This window comes from Astyanax mexicanus, chromosome 7, assembly GCF_023375975.1.
Source record: "Astyanax mexicanus isolate ESR-SI-001 chromosome 7, AstMex3_surface, whole genome shotgun sequence".
Classification (NCBI taxonomy): domain Eukaryota; kingdom Metazoa; phylum Chordata; class Actinopteri; order Characiformes; family Acestrorhamphidae; genus Astyanax; species Astyanax mexicanus.
In genome coordinates, this window is record NC_064414.1 from 11,693,793 (window position 1) to 11,713,427 (window position 19,635).

Here is a 19,635-nt window from a genome sequence, read left to right on the forward strand (position 1 = left end):
TTTAAAGAGATGGTTTGTTTCACGCAAAGTTTCGGTTTCATCTTTGTCAGACAGACTGTGGGTGATCTTATTACTGGGAATTCGCTCAAGTGCATGATCTTCAGCCTCAGACAGCAAGCTGTTTCTATAAATTACATTTTTATGGTTTATTTCCTTTTCAAGTTGCAGCCGCAGCCTGTAACAAGTCTTCTGATATTATTAAAACAGAGACATCAGTCCAGATATTTATGGGCTGTATATTAAACCAATGAAACCCTTATTCACAGATGTCCTGTATCTGTTTTTTTTTTTTACTATATTATTTCAGATTTTCTCCCCAATTTGGCTATTCAATTGTCCCACTCCTTTGTGCGTCCCCATCACCAGTGGCGCCTGCGACCCTAGGATGATGCGGATGAGCACACGCCTCCTCCGACACATGTGAATCAGCCACCATAGAGCTTTATTGGGAAAGAGCGCCATCTACCCACACGTAGAGAACAAGGCAAATTTTGCTTCCTCTGGGCGCCGGCAGCTGATGGCAAAGCTACATGAACAGGATTCGTACCTGCGACCTCCTGTTCATAGTGGCAGTCCATTAGACCGCTGGACCACTCTGCGCGCTATTCATTTGCATGAATTCTGATTTGGTTCAGACGTTTTTTTTTTTTGTTGTTGTTGATTTCTATATGACCAAAAACATATTGGATTTATTCCTGTTTTGTTAATTTAGCCTTAGTTCATCACCACTTCTGCCTCTCCTAAAACAGAGCACCATACTGTGGATCAGCAGAGCAACAGTGAAACACCCATTACTCAATGAAAAATGAGCAATGGCTGCTTTTAATCGTTTTTATAGCATTCTCTCTGGGCCTATCAACGTTCTATATTTTGGAACTAGAAGACATGTAATTGGACTGTGTTCCTGGTCATTATGAGCTAAGTGTGTGTGTGTGTGTGTGTGTGTGTGGGAGAGAGGGAGAGTAAAAGAGGTTAAGAGTGTGTGGTCACACTTCTGGCTGGCTTTTCCTCTGTATGAGGTGAATGTGCAGGCAGGCCAAAAAGCCCTGGGGGGGGTGAAGATAACGCATATCCCTGTGGCGCCGGGAGGAGTTTTAAACTCCTAGAGAGAGAAATAGAAGTACTATCTAGTGTTATGCGTTTTGTACTAGTGCTGTCAATGTTTAAGCTATGTTAATGCACCAGATTTATTAGGAATCAGTAACGCGTTATTATTTTCTTAAAGTAAATTAATTACACTACTAAGTTTTCCCCCAACATTTGACGTTATCTGGCCGTCCCCACCCAACGTGCTGATATTTTTTCTGGCTGAATGACTAAAAAAGCCCCAACACAGCAACACAATGACAGAGGAGACTTCTTCCGCTGTGTGGTGTCCAGTTGTAATGCGCTGGAGCCGGCCTCAGTTCAGACTTCCAGCTCTGACCCAGGTAGGGAGCTTTGGGGCAGGTGAAACACAAAGCACATGGAGCAGAAAGGACATTCTGACTCAGTTTGGCGAAAATCCACTTACGTAATACTCAACAAAACTGTAATACTTAAACATTTTCAGATGAGTCAGACAAGTCAAACAACTGTTGGATATTAATCTACACAGATTTCTCTCCTAAAAACCTTCCACTTATATACAGTAAACTTAGATGGCTAGCACGGTTAGTGGGGAATACTGCTCCAGCAGTGCTAGCCAGGGTTAGAAACAGGCTACAGGCAGATAATACTGTGACCAAATGGCTAGCGAGTAATGCTTATGCTACGCCAGCAGTGCTAGCCAAGGTTAGAAACAGGCTACAGGCTGATAGAGCTGGGCGATATGGGCCAAAAAAAAATATTTGATTTTTTTTTTTAATCGATTTTTCGATTTAAATAGATTTTTTCCCCCTACTAAAAATCAAACTAAAGATAATAAAGAAATGGCTAAAAACTAGTTCTTATTTATTTTGTTTTCACTTAAATGTCCCCTTTGTGGTTAAAGTGCAACCAGAAACAAGCAAAAAAACAATTGTAAACAGTGAGAACATCTAGTAACTTTTAGAAAGCTTTCTCTAACATAGTTTAGGTACTGACACAATGCACCCTCAAATAAAAAAAAATATATAAATAAACCCACCCTCAAAAAACAACTAGAAAGAAATAAAATGGTGCCCTTTTTAATAAAACTTACAAAATAGAAGTACAATTTAATATGCTATTAAGTAAAGACTTTTCCCCATTGGGCTTGAATTGTAAAACAAAGCTTTTAAATAAGTGCCAGTATTCTATAAAATTAGATGAGCTTGATGCGTTTATTCCTTTGGGAGCAGAACTTTTCCCACTCTGCAGCTGTTTAAGGTATAGAGATAAATTTGTCGAGCTGCTTCGTTTAGAAGCAATCGGTTTAAACACACCTTACAGTGATGACTTGTTTGGTCTACGTCTGTCGCGGCAAAACCGAAACAACTCCAGATCACGGCGCTAGTTCCTGGGCACAAGCTCCACCGTCATGTGTTGTGTGTGTGGGGCGCGCAAGGGGGGAAAAGCGGGGCGGGGCTGCGCGCGGGAGAGAGGGGCAAAAATTAGGGAAAAAAAGTAGGGAAAAATAGATTTTCATAATAACACATCGTTCTTAACTGTAAATTCAAATTAATCGATTAATTCGATTAATCGCCCAGCTCTACAGGCTGATAATACTCACCTCTGAATGACCAAATGGCTAGCGCTTAGTGAGTAATGCTAATGCTACGCCAGCAGTGCTAGCCAGGGTTAGAAACAGGCTACAGGCCGATAATACTCACCTCTGAACAGCCACACATGCAGGTGGCCCACACACTTAGTCCAAGTAGCTCTTAAAGGGACAGTATACATATTACTGAATACTGGTCATTAAATATTTTCCCCAGGCCATTTAAATGTTCATCCCCCCATTGTGAGCATGTGTGCAAAACACTTCCTAAGATTTTTATATTCAGCGAAATGAGTTCTATTTCAGAAATCCTTGCTTTCTAGTTTTTACATAAAAAAAATACACTTATCACAAAAAATAACACAAAATAACACAGATTCATTGGTCATCTCTATTAAGACAAAAATCAGGGTTTCTTACGGAAGGTGATCAAGCAGTGACGTTGAGGTGTCGTGAACAGTCGTCGTAATAATAAACATATTGTTTGTCATGACAAACACATTGAGAGCATCAGTTGTAAAGGTGTGAAGCGGTAGAGTTGGTATACACTGAATAGCTCTATTTGAGTAATGTTTTAATCCATATTTTTAATAAAGAAAAAAAATACTTTTAAGAAATTATGGTCAGTAAATTCGAAACATTTTAAGAACTTTGAAAGTATCCTCAAGTGCCGTAGCAAAGAGCATCAGAAACATTATGATGAAACTGGCTCTCATCAGGAGCAAGACTTACCTCTGTTATACAGGATAAGTTAACATAGTATCAGAGCTACCAGCATCACAAAACACTGCTTAACAGAAACCCAGAAAATTTATAAGTTTGCTTATCACTTTAGATTTCTAAATACTGTACTGTGATGATCAAAGGTTGATAAACATGATTTTAAACAATGTTTCACACAAAAAGTTAAACTTAAGCCTTAGACCATAACTTCTCGACCAGTGTTACTTAGACAGATGAATGTTGAACAGCCTTGTTGTGATGGCAGGGGTTTCCTTGCACTCACGTCCCTTGAAAATGTAACTTTTTTGAAGTTTTTTCACATGACTAGTGGGATGACTCTTTCAAAATTTTATTATAAACCAACTGAATTGATTGAGTCAGTATATGACGACTTAAGTGATAAAGTTCCGAGTAGTTTCAGAGCAATGTGTGACTGTTTTCCAAACATAAACACCCTTCATTAGCCTGCTTTTATTGCTGTTGTTTTTGTCTCAAGAAAGAACACATGCCCTGCGCTCACAGCCCAGCTTTGTCTGTTGGCCTGGCTGCGTATCCTTAGTGTGATGGTAATGCAGCATTTCCTGTAGCTCTCTCCAGCGTGGACGGCGAGGTCTGTGTGTACACACACCTCATATATCACTGAGGGTTTCCGGAATACAGTGTACGCACATGTGTCTACAAGCATGAGTGGCACGGCTGCAAATGTACGTTCAGCACCACTTTGCCCCTGTTTCTCATTTAGTTGGGTTTGTGATGTAAACCTCGAAACATGCTCTGCTTATCCACAAGCTCTGAGTATCGCTCACTCAGTAAACAGAGCGGATCTACTGAGAGACGGAAAAAAGAGCTCAGCACATGAAAGAAGCAGCATAATCTAAACTTCTCCGCATAAGTTATTTTGCTGTCTCAGCTCTTCCCTGTTTTACTTTTGCACTTACTTTGGGTTCAGTTTGAGTGGAATAGTGGCAAAATAGACTGAGAGAAATTGAAGGCTGTTTAAATTTTAATAGTCGCATCCAGGATGGTGGAAAACTGCCACAGGGAGATGGTTATACTTGGTTATACCATGAAGGAGGCCATGTCAAGATGTGCTTGTAATTTTTATAATTTGCTTCTATGTTATAATGCTTTGGATGTGGTTTTATAATAAGTAATATTCATTATTTCATCTACAGTGTTTTTTTTTTCTAAAGTGTTTGCCCCATTTTTCTTTTTTTTTGCATGTTTGTCACTCTTTAAATGTTTCAGATTATCAAACAAATTTAAGTAGTCAAATACAACAAATTATGGTTTTCATTATTAAGGAAGAAAAAAAAATCTTGGCCCTATGTGGAAAAGTGTTCAAACCCCACCAGTTAAAACATAACATAACTGTGTTTTATCACACCTGAGTTCAATTTTTCTAGCCACACCCAGTCCTGATTACAGCCAAACCTGTTTGAAAGTGGCACACCATCAAGAAATCACTTAAACAAGACCTGCCTGACAAAGTGAAGTCCACCAAAAGATCCTTAAAAGCTAGACATCATGCCGACATCCAAAGAAATTCAAAGAAAATCAGTCTGAAAAAGGTTATAAAGCAATTCCTAAAACTTTGGGAATCCATCGAACCACACTGAGAGCCATTGTCCACAAATGGCAAAGACATGGAACAGTGGTGAACCTTACCAGGAGTGGCCGGCCGACCAAAATTACCGCAAGAGTGCAGCAACATCTCATCCAAGAGACCATAAAAGACCCCACAACAACATCCAAAGAACTGCAGGCCTTAATTGCCTCAGTTGAGGTCTGTGTTAATAAATTGACCATAAGAAAGAGACTGAGCAAAAATGACCTGCATGGCCGAGTGCCAAAACGAAAACCACTGCTGAGCAAAAAGAACATTAAAGCTCGTCTCAATTTTGATGATTCCCAAGACCTTTGCGAAAATATTCTGTGGACTGATGAGACAAAAGTAAAATTTTTTGGAAGGTGTGTCCCGTTACATCTGGCGTAAAATTTAAAGGGATAGTTCGGGATTTTTGACATGAATCTGTATGGCATCAACATGACCAGTTTCGTGCATTCTCACTGACTTACCCCCGACCATGTCCGGTGAGCGGAGTTCTTGTCCAGTATTGTCCGAGCCGAAAGTAGTCCGGCATGTTTGCTGGGGTCACGAAACGAAAGCGTTTTTCTTCCCAAAACAGTACGAGTGCAAAAGAGTGATTTATTTGCATAACAAAAAACGGTGTCTGCAAAAGTCACGCCTCATTATCACTGGGGCACTACTTTCATTTTGGATCAGTGCGCGCGATTGCGCAACCTGGCAGCTAGCCTACGGTTTCGATTTCACTGTTTACTGTTCGTGAACATGTCGGACTACGAGAGCGACGAGGAATATATTGATTTCCGCTCAGAGCCAAGGGGGTATCTTTATGAGCCTGAGTATACTGAGGAGGAACTTGCCCAAATCGAATTGGATCGTGCAGAAAGAGAGAGGGTGGACAGAGAAATGATTGAGACCGAAGCTGGAGCCGCTGCTGCTGCTGCTGCGATACCAAGGGTGGCCGACAAATCCTGGTGCACTTGTTTGAAGTGCGAACTAATGCCGACAGAGGTGGAATGTTACTGCTGCCACGAGTGGGATTTAGTTATGCCCGAGATACAGAACCTGTCAATTGATGAGGACGTCGGCGGGCCAGCTGCTGCCTGCATCACAAACAACAGCAACTTCCCTGCACTCCTGAATGCCGGCGTCTTGAGAACTTTCTTCCACGTTGGGACAGCAGATTTCTTCAAAATCCGTTTCTTCCTATTTCCCGGGCATGGAGAAACATAGTCATCCTCGCTGAAGTGCGCACCGCAAACACGAAGCTTCTTCATTTTCACCACTTTGGTGTCCACATGGAAGCCCATTGCAAGTATCCAAAGTTGCCTGAGAGCAATGTCAGTCACGGGGATACGATGGAAACTGTGCGGAGAATCAGCCACATCTTTGTTGCTACAGCCTGGATAATCACAAGTCCGCACCATTTTAACACACACACATACAAATGTATAAATCTGTGTTCAAGAAGCTTATAAAAGCCGATAAACTTCTCTCTAAAGCTTGCTCTTTGCGTTGCTGGTTTAAGCTGAGCGCAGCCAATGATCTGAAAGACTAGTGCGCTGCTCGCAGTTAGAATGACATGCGCACTGATCCAAAATGAAAGTAGTGCCCCAGTGATAATGAGGCGTGACTTTTGCAGACACCGTTTTTTGTTATGCAAATAAATCACTCTTTTGCACTCGTACTGTTTTGGGAAGAAAAACGCTTTCGTTTCGTGACCCCAGCAAACATGCCGGACTACTTTCGGCTCGGACAATACTGGACAAGAACTCCGCTCAGCGGACATGGTCGAGGGTAAGTCAGTGAGAATGCACGACACTGGTCATGTTGATGCCATACAGATTCATGTCAAAAATCCCGAACTATCCCTTTAACACCGCATTTCAGAAAAAGAACATTATACAAACAGTAAAACATGGTGGTGGTAGTGTGATGGTCTGGGCTGTTTTGCTGCTTCAGTAAGACTTGCTGTAATAAATGGAACCATGAATTCCACTGTCTAACAAAAAGTCCTGAAGGAGAATGTCCGACCATCAGTTTGTGACCTCAAGCTGAAACGAACTTGGGTTCTGCATCAGGACAATGATCCAAAACACACTGATGCTGTGGCATGACCTTAAAAAGGTCCAATGTGGTGGAATTACAACACTTATGTAAAGACATTTTTCCACAGTGCTGTGAAAGACTAACTACAAGTTACTGCAGATGCTTTTGATTGCAGATGTTGCTGCTAAGGGTGGACCAACCAGTTATTAGGTTTAGGGTGCAATCACTTTTTAACACAGAAACATGTAGATTTGGATTTTTTTTCTCCCTTAATAATAATGCGTTTAGAGTTTACTTGTGTTGTCTTTGAATAATATTTAAATTTGATTGATGATCTGAAACATTTAAGATTGGGGAAACATGCAAAAATATAAGAAATCATGAAATTTTACATCGCTATATTTTAACAATTGTGCTAACGTTTCTCTTCCTCTTTCTTTCTTACAGTTTAAGAGGTTCCTGTGTGACTCACCATTAGAGGTAAGCTTCGTACAATTAAATCCACATTCTCAAATTTTTCAGTGTTAAAGGAGAACTCTGGTGTAAAATGGACTTGGGGTGTATTGAAACATGGTAACAAGCACAGACTTTTGTCAAATAGCCCACCTGAAACTGAACCTGAACTTTGAAAGTGCACATATGAAATTAGGTCATGATAAGTTGACAACACAAATGAATAGGTAGGAAAGGATAACAGGTTGCAAAATGAATTCTGGAATTCATGCATTTCCACAAAATTAAAGTCAGTGCAGTTACAGCACTTCATGCTTTTATGAAAATGCGGATTTCATTTTCCAGCAGCATTTGGCGCACTGCCCACACTGCCAAAAGTACCAATTGGTCTAATATAATATTCAAATTGTCTGAGATACTGATTTTTGGGTTTTCATTGGCTGTAAGTCATAATCATCAACAATAAAAGAAACAAACGCTTAAAATAGATCACTTTGTGTTTAATACATCTATATAATATATACATTTCACATTTTAAATTAAATTACTGAAATAAAGTAGCTTTTCAATGATATTCCTTTTTTTATGCACTAGTAATTTATAACCTGCCGTCATTCAAACAGCAAAGACATGGCTGCAGACAAATCCCTCTACTATTACAACATGAAGATCATTTGAACCACATTAGCACGACTCGATTAGCACATTAGCACGAGGATACACTGTAGCAGCACTAGTACAATGGCTGGTATCCTGCTGGCTCGCGTGTGAGGGGTTTTGGAGGGACTGGCATTGTTTGTCACGTTGGTACTGTTCTCAGTCCAGCAGGAGAATAACAGTGGAAAATGTGGTGACCAGACATTAGCTGGAACAGTGTGTCTTTATGGAGCGTAACTGGCCCAGACAAAGCACTTGCATAAACACACACAACAGAGGGGGAAAAAACAAATAGGGAGCATGCTCTGATCTGAAGGGGAACCAGGTGGAAAATAGCTTCTCTGTGATGTGTGTGTCCAATGTCAGGCAACACACACCTGAGAGACTGAGAGAGAGAGAGAGGGATGGAGGGAGGTAAGAAGGGATACAGAGAAGTAGAAGGACATTTTTTTGTTCTTTCTTCGTTCTTTCCTTTACTGGCACTGTTTCAGTTTGAATTTGGTCAGTTTGTGTTTAACAAATATGAGCTGGGGAATAAAGAGGAATAGAAATTAAGAGAAGAGCATAATGTTTAGTTGAGCTGAGTAAAGAAAGAATCAGCAGAACGGTGGATATTGCTACTCTTGCTTTTAAAGCTAGACATGCTTTTCCTAGAAGCCAGAAATCCCAAGATAAGTACAATCCCATTTCCTAAAGAAAATTGAGAAACTGTTTAAAGTGTTAATACATTAGTGGTGTCGTCCAATAATAATATTTCTTGGATTAATCACAACAATCTTCTGTCTTTAATTCTGATCAATAGCACGTGTTGTGCTTCTTAAGACTATAGTGTTAATACTGGAAAGAGTCTAAAAGTTGCCGTAATTAAGGAGTGTAATATTAAGAAACATCATGAAATTAAACATCAATTTGAAAAATCTTAGTTTACACAACACTGTCGAAGATAAAGATAGTAAGTCATGTAAAATTGTGTGTAAATGAAATAATCAGGAAAAAAATATTCTTTAAAGTGGTATATTTCATTATTTGATTTATTACAGAGTAGGGGTAGGCGATATGGCTCTAAAATAATATCACAATATTTCAGGGTATTTTTGCGATAACGATATACTTGGCGATATAGGAAAACAGAAAAATAATTAATTCATTTCAGAAATATAGTATAATAGTATAACAGCATAATCATAATGTGGCAAAATAAATAATATAGCATAAAATAATATAATGCAGCAAAAAATATGGCAGAATATTTAGTTCATGCATATAAACTGCAAACTAAAACAATTATACAATAAATTCACCTAAAGCTTCACAGTGAATAATAGACTACTTTTAAGACAGAACATCTCTATTATCACGATATGGATTTTTAATATCATGATATTTCTGTGTCACGATATATTGTATACGATATTATATTGCTCACCCCTATTACAGAGTCTGTGGCCCGTGACTTCAAATATATTGCTCCTTCTGGCCCCCAACAAAAAAAGTTTGGACACCCCTGGACTAGAGCTTTTTTTTTTTTAGGTTATTATAAAATTTTAATTAAGAAGTTTTAATTGAGATGCAATGGAGAGCTTTAGGAGATGAGCAGGAACTGTGTGCGTGTGTCTGTGTGTGTGTTTGTGCAAAAGAGAGATAAATGAGATTTAATCCATATTTCAGCATAAATAAAAAGTGATCTACTATTTTACACTGTGTTTATATTGCTATATCAAGCTGCTAATATTTCACCAGGCTCCGCAAACTGCCAATCACACTAAAATAAATGTAAATACATTTAAAAAATTTGTCCATAGATTTACATTAATTTTTTTGCAGATTGGTGAACCTTAGCCCAGCCTTTTTATGATCTGCTCTGCCTCCCTAAAATGCTCTTTTTATACCCAGTCATGTTCATTTATTTAAGCTTAGATTTCCAGATTTTCACTAAGTCTGGGTGCAGCAGCATTAGCGGCAAACTGCTAGCACTAGCCATGGTAAGCTCTAGTAAATGCTGCTTGACCACGCCACACTAAGGAACCCTGAGTGTTCCTGTAAGTCACGGAGATATTAGCTAGTGGTTCGTCCCACATAGCTTGTTTTAACACGGTAAATGCACGAGCTAAATTCCAATAATACTCAACTCTGAACAGTAAAAGAGCTAGCGCTTAGCGTATCCTAATGCTGCTCCAGCAGTGCTAGGGGAGGTTAGCAGCAACAGGCTACAGACCAATAATACTCACCTCTGAACAGTAAAAAAAAAAAAAGCTAGCGCTTAGCGTGGTTAGCGGCTAATGCTAATACTGCTCCAGTCCCGATGCTGGAGAACTAAACTGAAACTCTTGCTAGATTTCTGTACATTTATTTACATTTTATGCATCGTCACAAACATTTAGCTTTTTTATTGGGGTGGGTTTTCATTTAATTAAGATTTTGGGAGAAAGCTACTGGTTTCATGGCCCAGAAACGTCTACTGTGTGTGTGTTTGTGTGTGTGTGTGTGTGTGTGTGTGTGTGCGCATGCTATAAACAAACCATCTGCCTGGTTTAGTGAGGTCATGCTAAGCTTTTGCACGGCAACAAGTTGAGCTGCCTGTTGTTTGTATTCTGTCCCTCATTACCTGCACCAAGCCTCCTGGTCCTGTTTAAATCCACCCTCAATTGCTGAGAAATGAAGTGCTTCACTTTTTATAAAAAAAAAAAAAAAATGCCAGGAACCAGGCGGCGGTGTTAGCCGGGCAGCGATGCCGTCACAGGAGCAACCACAATGTTTTCCACAGTGTAGCCGCTAAAAATCAGGGCAGCTACATCACAAACGCTCCAAAAAGACAGCTGAGTTAAACACATTTAAACACATTTATCAGATTTTTAAAGAGTAGGATGGTGTGAGTTGTGAATAAAAAGCAGAAGAGGCACACTACTAGCTCCTTCCTTGCCCCTAGCGAACCACCCTACCCCCTCTCACCTGGCACTAATGAAGATCGTTAATGTTTATTAGTGTCGATATTTTAGCACCTCGTCAAGCCCTCCAGCCAGATGCCTCAGACCCAGCCGCGCACACGTGCAGATAGAGATGTTCGATCTGCAGTTCATCCACTTAACCCTAAATGATCTTCATTTACAAGCTCACATAAACCTACAGAAGCTGCTACCCTCTGATAACTTCTAATCTCCTTCTCCTGGTCACTAGTGTATAAGTGGTAGGTAGGGCTTGGGGGAAAAATCAAATAAAACACGATCAATATTTGAATACGTCATGAATTCAAACTTATAAAACTTAAAAAATCTGTTGTGTCCATTAATGTGTTTGATAAGCAATGAATGATTAACCTTTTAGAAGTGCAGGCTCACACAGTGAAAGACTTTTACAAACATAAAAAATGTTTTTTATATGTTATTTTTTATATGTACAGACTATAAGGTGCAGTTTATTACAAGGAGCACTTTTAATTAACGTCTAATTTCTGGTATATTTTTATACACAAGGCGCACTGGATTATAAGGCGCATTATAGGCAACACTAGTAAGGAACAAAGGTAGGGTATCGCCATGTTTCCCTTCTAATTCAGCAAAGTCAAACGAGTTCTGGATGTTAATCTACACAGATCTCTCTCCTGAAAACTGTTTATATGGGTGAGTATATTGCTTCTGTTTATTTACAGTAGCTTTTATTAAGAAGTAGGAACCCTGAGTGTTCAAGTATCCCAGGCCGCTATCAGCTAGTGGTTCGTCCCACGTAGCTTGTTTTAACATGGTAAACACACAGGCTACAGTCCAATAGATTCCACTCTAAGCAGCAAAAGAACTAGCGCATGCGCCGAGTGGTCCAGCGGTCTAATGCACTGCCACTGTGAGCGGGAGGTCGCAGATCCGAACTCCAGCTCATGCAGCTTTGCCATCAAGCTGCCGGCGCTCAGAGGAAGCACAATTGGCCCTGCTCCCTCCAGGTGGGTAGATGGCGCTCTCTCCCCATCACACTTAAAGGTGGCGCCGGGTGGCACGAGGCGTCTGTGAGCTGATGTATCGGAACCTAGCCGCTGTGCTTTCCTCCTTCATACTGCGAAAAATACAGTGCAGAAATTATCGAGACTAACACCCAGATAGCCATTTTTCCTCTCCGGTGTCATGCATTTTTCTATGCTTTTCACTGATTGGTTTGTAGAATGATGTCGGTTCAGTGTCACTAAGACACAGCTTAGTGACACAACAGATAATATATTTACTTACTAAATATCTGAACTTTTCCCATTTAAGAGTCTTCTGGGCATTTAAAGAGCATTTAAATCTGGAAATAAAGAGCGTGCCATAAATAATCAATGACTAATTAGTAGAATCACTAACAGACTATCACAAAAATAATTAATTAGAGCTGTGACTTACCAGCCTCAGCTTATTTAATGTTGTTTAATGTTGGTTATGTATCAGTATAGGATGTACAGATGAATCCTTCAGAAAGATCTGGGACTCTAGTACTGACTCTAGGACACTCACACTCCTGGTATCGTTCTAACTGCAGACCAGAACAAGAACATAAATATATTTTTCTTATTTTTGACTGTGTGTGTTGCGTTTAATCCAGTAAGACGCAGCTGAGACGCAGCCCAGGTGTTCCTGGGTTTATATATTTGTTTGCATGTTTACAGTGTTCGTTGGAAATTACAGTAACGCCTGCTGATTTATAAGGGTAATTAACATCAGATGTGGAATATTGTGTGTGTGTGTGTGTGGTTGTGTGTGTTGTGGAGTGTGTGTGTGTTCTGGAGTGTGTGGTGGGTGAGCATCTGTGGTCTGAAGTGTAAACAGTGACACGATTTGAACTTTGCTCAGAAGGTCAGGAGTAAACCAGGGTAATTTTAGCTTCTCGGGTAGCGTGTGATCATCCCATTCACCTGGTACTGTTTACCCAGGTGTGTGTGTGTGTGTGTGTGTGTGTGTGTGTAAGCCACGCCCGTGCTGGGAGGCTGTGTGTGTGTGTGTGTGTGTGTTTGGCTGTGGTGAGCGGTGTTTTATTGGATGGCGAGGTGTCTGTCCTCGGGGGAAGAGCTCGTTAACAGTGGTGTTGTGTAATTAGTCGTCAGAGTTTTATTGACATCGGGTACCACTTTCACCTCTATAACCTCCTCCTCTCCCTCTCTCTCTCTCTCTCTCTCTCTCTCTCTCTCTCTCTCTCTTGTTCTCCATCTCTCCATCCCTCTCTTCATCTCTCCTTCCTGTTTCCTTCTCTATATCTGCTTTATTCGATTTTAATTTGCATCCCTCTTTCCCTTTTCTTTTCTCCTCTTTTTAATATCCTTCTTTCTATATTTTATCTCACTTCATCCATCTATCTATCTATCTATCTATCTATCTATCTATCTATCTATCTATCTATCTATCTATCTATCCCCATTTTACTTTGTCTCTTTTTGCATCTCTCTCTCTTTTGATCTACTTTCTTTTTCATTTACCTCTAACTTGTGCTTTCTGTCTGTCTCTCTTTTTCTTCTTGTTTCTCTCTCTCTCTCCATCTTTCCCTTTTTCTCGTACTTTATCACTCTATCCCTTTAGATCTCTATTAATTCTTACTTTGCACTTTTCTTAATCTCTCTCTCCATCTAGCCATTTATTCACGCCCTCTCTCACTCATTTTACTTCATGTCTATCTATCTATCTATCTATCTATCTATCTATCTATCTATCTATCTATCTATCTATCTATCTATCTATCCCCATTTTACGTTGTCTCTTTTTGCATCTCTCTGTCTCTCTTTTGATCTACTTTCTTTTTCATTTACCTCCAGCTTGGGCTTTCTGTCTCTCTCTTTTTCTTCTTGTTTCTCTCTCTCCATCTTTCCCTTTTCTCATTCTCTATCACTCTATCCCTTACATTCTTTATTAATTCTCTCTTTGCACTTCTCTTTTAATCTCTCTCTCCTTTTAGCCCTTTTCTCACGCCCTCTCTCACTCATTTTATTAACCTTCAGCTCTCTCGTTCTCTCTTTCATATCTACCTCTCACTCTCTTCCTTATGCTATTTGTTTCTCACCGTCTTGCTTTTTTATCTTCTCCATCATGTTGTCTTCTGTCTCTCTTCATTTTGCTCTCTGTTTTCATATCTGTTTTGATCTGTCTTTTTTTCTTTCTGTCTCTTTCTGACCCTATCCTCTTTTTCTCTTTTTTTTTCCCTCAATGTCCATCCTTCTTTTCATCTTACTATCTTTCATACTCTTTGTTTTTCTCTCCTTCTTTGTCCTTCTCTCTCCCTCTCTCTCTCTCCCTCTCATTTTTCTCTCTTTTTGTTCTTTTCACTCTCTCTTTTCAGATCTACTTTTCTCTCCTCTCCTTATTGAATCTGACAATTTCTTACACCCCCCTCTCTCTTTCTTTTTTCTCTCTCTCTCTGTCTCTCTCTCACTCTTTGTCTCTATCTCTTTCTCTCTCTCTCCCCCTCTCTTTTTCTCTCACTCTTTCTCTCTCTCTCTGTGATTCTATTCCCCTTTTACTTTGTGCCTCTTTCGCATCTCTCTGTCTCTCTTAATTTCTTTCTGTTTCACACTCTTTGTTTTTCTCTCCTTCTTTGTCCTTCTCTCTCTCCCTCTCATTTGTTCTCTCTTTTTGTTCTTTTCTCTCTCTTCTCTCTTTCCAGATCTACATTTCTCTCCTCTTTTCTCCTTTTAGAATCTGACAATTTCTTACACCCCCCTTCTCTCTCTCTCTCTCTGTTTCTCTCTCCATCTTTCATGTTTTCTAATACTTCATTGCACTATCCCATACACTCTCTAATTATTCACATTTTGCATCTCCCTCTTAATCTCTCTCTCCTTCAAGCCCTTTTCTCACGCCCTCTCTCACTCAATTTATTAACCTTTAGCTCTCTCGTCCTCTCTTTCATATCTACCTCTCTCTTTCTTCAGTTTTCCTTCTGAATCTCACCTTCTTCCTTATGCTATTTGTTTCTGTCTTGAAACAAATCTCTTCCATCATGTTTCTTATGTCTCTCTTCCTTTTGCACTCTGTTTTCAACTCTTAGAGTGAAAAAAGTAGAGTTGCTTGTTGCTTACACATGTTTCTCTCTCTCTCTCTCTCTCTCTCTCTCTCTCTCTCTCTCTCTCTCACTCTCTTTCTCTTATTTATTAAGCACTTTTTCTTTTTCACTCCTTCTCTCACTCATTTTCTATATCTTAAATTACCTCTTCATCTATACCTTTTTCTCTCCTCTCTCACCATCCTCCTAATGCTTTCTCATGCTATGCCTCTCTCTCTTTTTTTCTGTTTTTCCTCTCTTCATTCACACTCCCTATGTCCCTCTCTACTCATAAATTGTCAATGTACACCCCTTTTTTTCTCTTACTGTCTCTCACTCCCTTTGTTTCTCTCTCCATATCTTTGTCCCTCAATTTTTCTTATTCTCTTCTCTTTCTTTTTACTCTTTCTCTCTCATTTTCTTAAAGGTCTTCTTCAGGGAGGCATTTTCTGCTACAGTGCTGTTAGCCAATTAGAGGTGATATATTTGCATGTATAAATATTCATGAGTAAGTGCCCAAACCTGTCTTTCTTCAGAGACCAGTAATTCTTGATCTAAAGCACGGCTAAATAGAAACACCTGAGCACTTTTTTTTTTTTCATAAAAACGGCTCAAATGGCATTAATTCATACTAGATACCATAACTAGACATTTTAAAATTACCAGAAAAACGATGGAATGAGACCTTTAACCTTCAGTGACCTCTCCAGCTCTCAACCTTTCTCTCCTCTTCTCTTCTTCTAGAATCTGACAGTCTCTTACACTCTCTCTCTCTCTCTCTCTCTCTCTCTCTCTCTCTCTCTCCCTCTCTCTCTGTGTGACAGCTGTGTAACAGTTGTCACACAGAGAGAGAGGGAGAGAGAGAGAGAGTTAAGACTCCGTCTCCGCCCGTCTGCTTGTACACAGTGTGTAATGAGTGACACAGCCGTGTGCAGTACTCACCCAATCTGCATGAGATTATTCTGACCTCATTACAGACTGGACACCTCAGAGTGTTTCTGGGAGCTGGAGGGTCTGGCTGATGCTGACTGAGAGGATCGGAGCGGGGGTCTGGGATCAGGGATCTGGGAACTGGGGTCTGGGATGGTTCTGTTGTAGAGTGTGTGATGCTGTTAGACAGACAGCGGCCGTAATGGAACCCTGTTGTTTCCACTGCAGGTTAAACGAGTCGGCGCTGATTGCTCGGCTGAATGGGTGCTGCAGGGACGACGTTCCCCCGGTTCTGTTTGACAGGATGAATCCTCCTGATCGTGTCCTGAGTGACCTCAGTCCCTGTGCCTCTCTGCTGTTTGGGGACTTTAGAAACAATGATTTAAGCATTTCCTCATTAGCATGCACATGTCTGTAAGATTATCTACAGAGTTAAATCAAGTGTAGCTGAACTTTTCTCAGCTACATTAACTGGTACTGTTTAATCAGATACACCTGCCTTATTGGTGCGCTCTGTAGTCAGCATGTAGACAGCATGTCCTCATGTTCTCAGTCCAGCAGTGATGGCAGCATGATTGTGACATGTTGGAGTGATAAAGAGTGATACACCACCATTGAGTTATCAGACACTAGACATATTTCTTTACAGCTTTCCCGAAAGCTTAAATGTGCATGTTTATAATGAGAAAAATGTGACTAAAAGAAATCTGAGGTTGGTGTGAGCAGCCATTCGAGGGAAATAGTCTCTGCGCCCCAACAAACCATCTTAGTTCCCTAGCGGGGGTTTCCTCAGCGCTGCAGCCGCGATTGGTACTCTGTAACTCTAGATACGTGTTAGCTCACCCGGTAAATTAGCACGATAAGCTAACGGTAGCTTCAGCTGGTCAGGTCTTACATTAAACAAAGTACAGGCGAAAACATCACTGGAAAACAACTTAAAACAGTCTAAAATATACTAGTCTGATAAACACACGCAGCAGTGAGTGGAAATACATGAGAAAATTACTTACATTTGTAGAAAAACTCCCTCGCAGTGCCGGCCAGAGGTGGAAAGTAACTAATTACATTTACTCACATTACTGTAATTGAGTAGATTTTATGAGTAATTTGTAGTTTTTAAAATATGTAATTTTACTTTTACTCAAGTACATTTGACACAAGTAATTTACTTTGCTACATTGGAAAAACTCACCGTTACTGAGTAAAAAATAAATTGTCTGAGTTAAAAAAAAAAAAATAGTTTTGTTCTCCATGGCAGCGCAGCTGAACTTCTCCCAGCAGTGTTTATTACCGTTAGCGGGAGAGACGCTGTGTGACTCAGCTGTGCTCTAGGGGAACCGGTGTTCTGTCGAGTTATGCTACCCATCGATATGTGCTTCTTTACGGCACTGCGCATGAGTTTTTATTAGAAACATTAAACAATCTGCTTGGATGTTGAAAAAAACATGCAAATAGCAGTTAAAGCATAGCAATGGAAAGTTATAAAATAATAACGAACTGTAAAACTATAAAAATACAGTTTATAGTAACATATATGACCAAACCTTTTTTAACTTTTTGACAGTAAATAAAGTAATAAAAAAACCTATGCCACATACTCTTGAAAATTTTTTATGGGGTGGTCTGGACAAATACTGCCTGAAAGGTCCAAATTATTTAATTTAATAATTATTTAATTTATGATTTGTTGTACTTTTTTACATCAAATAAATAAAAGTAACTATGTAACTTTTACTAATTTAATTGAGTACTTTTTTACTTTTACTCGAGTAGATTTTTAGATGGGTTCTTTTACTTTTACTTGAGTAGAATTTTAGCAAAGTAAAGGTACTTTTACTTAATTAAAAATTTTCAGTACTTTTTTCACCTCTGGTGCCGGCTCCATCCGCCTGGTTTAAAATCTGAGGGCTGGTGAAATGCATCATGGGATTGCCTTTATTGTGAAGGATACACCTCAGGCTGCCTTCAGAATCAGGATAAAATAAGGCAGCGGCCCAGGTAGGCAGCACACGCTACATTCCGAATGGGACAGCTTCCTTCAGATTGGACCGCAGCTGTTGTCTCCATTCATTGGTCAGAGGTGTTCAGTGCAGGAGCAAGAAAATAAATATAGCTAAAAGGTTCTGTGTTCCAGACCAGAACTATCTAATACTGAGGTGTTTCCAGACGTGTTCGGACAGACTTTTTCCCAGCAAAAACGAGCAAAAACTCACAAATCTTTCAATATTATAACAAAAAATATAGACTGAAAACATTTGGGTTTGACATTAAAAGATGAATACGAGACAAAAGAACAACATTTTAGCTTAAATAGCACCTTCTTAACCCATCTATTTTTCTTTTGAGCAAAAGTATTGGAACAAATAAAGTAAATTAAAGCGAATAAGACTTATATTAATATTTAGTTGCAAATCCTTTTCTTGCAGTAACTGCATCATGTCTCTGACCCACTGACATCACTGACCTTCTGCATTCTTCTTCTATGATGCTTCTCCAGGCTGCAGTGTGTTTTGGTCATTTATCTTGCTGCATGATGAAGGATCACAGCCGAAATGTTTCTGTAGACTTCTGAGTTCATTAAACATCAATTAAGATTAATGACCCTTTCCCAGAATAATCCTTTCTTTCGCCAATCTTTAGCCTTTCCGTCAAAGCAATATTAGCAATTCCAGTGCATGCTCTGTATAAAATATCACGAGAAAATGTAAATCAATTCAATTAAACACACTGGTCAATACCAGTCTTGATACAAGAGATTAGCATCTCTTAATGGCTTAGTGTGATACACTTGTGAAAGCAGACTTGTGAAGATGTCTGTCTCGTGTGCACAGACCGAAGTTTCAAAGCTCACTTTCACTCTGTCAGTTGTATCTATGGACTATGAAAGCTCTCAGGGATTAAGAATTGATTCATTAAAACAGTAAAAACAATTTTGTATGATTTTTTAAAAATTTAATATGTGTTTGTGACCAAAACTAAATTGATAACATTATTTTCATAATTTTCTTTAGTTGACGTAATCGACAACGTCGACTATAAAAAATTGTCATCACAGAATTTCATTGTCACGACCAGAGACTGTAAAAAAAGATGGACGCCGTGTCGCCGTTCCCATTCATTCAGTGAAAATGAAGCCAAAATCTTCCGCCATGTTGGCGATCCTGAAACCCGAGTCTGCACAGTAGAGACCAGAGGAGGGAGAAAGACTGTGGAGAGACAGCCTACTCATTTAAATAACCCCGCCCCTGAGGGCTGCCTCGCGGTCACAGGCTGCAGCGCGGAGCTGACGATCTGTTATTGGTCCCGCCCATAACCAGCCCTTTTACAATAACCACACCTTTTTGAATAGAGCTGAATAACCTTCTAAAAAACGAATTATGTGGGGATATAAAAATTTAACAATATAAGCAGAGGTTACACTAGCTGTTGCATTTAAATAATGGAGGTAGAATTACAGTATATTGGAAAAAAATGTGATTGAATGTTGTTCTGTTTTGCCATTGAAACCTATGGGGATGGGTGGAGTTACACAGCTTTCTGAAACCGAACAGCAGGGGGCGCCCGACCTGTGGTGGCTTCACTTTTGAGA

General features: G+C 39.7%; 1 protein-coding gene across 6 annotated transcripts in view; it reads left to right on the forward strand.

Annotated features, from left to right (window-relative positions):
- The window catches only part of LOC103027203 (arginyl-tRNA--protein transferase 1), a 171,293-nt gene that overhangs the window by 62,710 nt on the left and 88,948 nt on the right, over positions 1 to 19,635 (forward strand). For all 6 annotated transcript variants that reach the window (XM_049481170.1, XM_022685015.2, XM_022685012.2 and 3 more), the window contains one exon: positions 7,467 to 7,499. In XM_049481170.1, the coding sequence (XP_049337127.1) occupies positions 7,467 to 7,499 (33 nt within the window). The remainder of the gene's footprint in view (positions 1 to 7,466; positions 7,500 to 19,635) is intronic.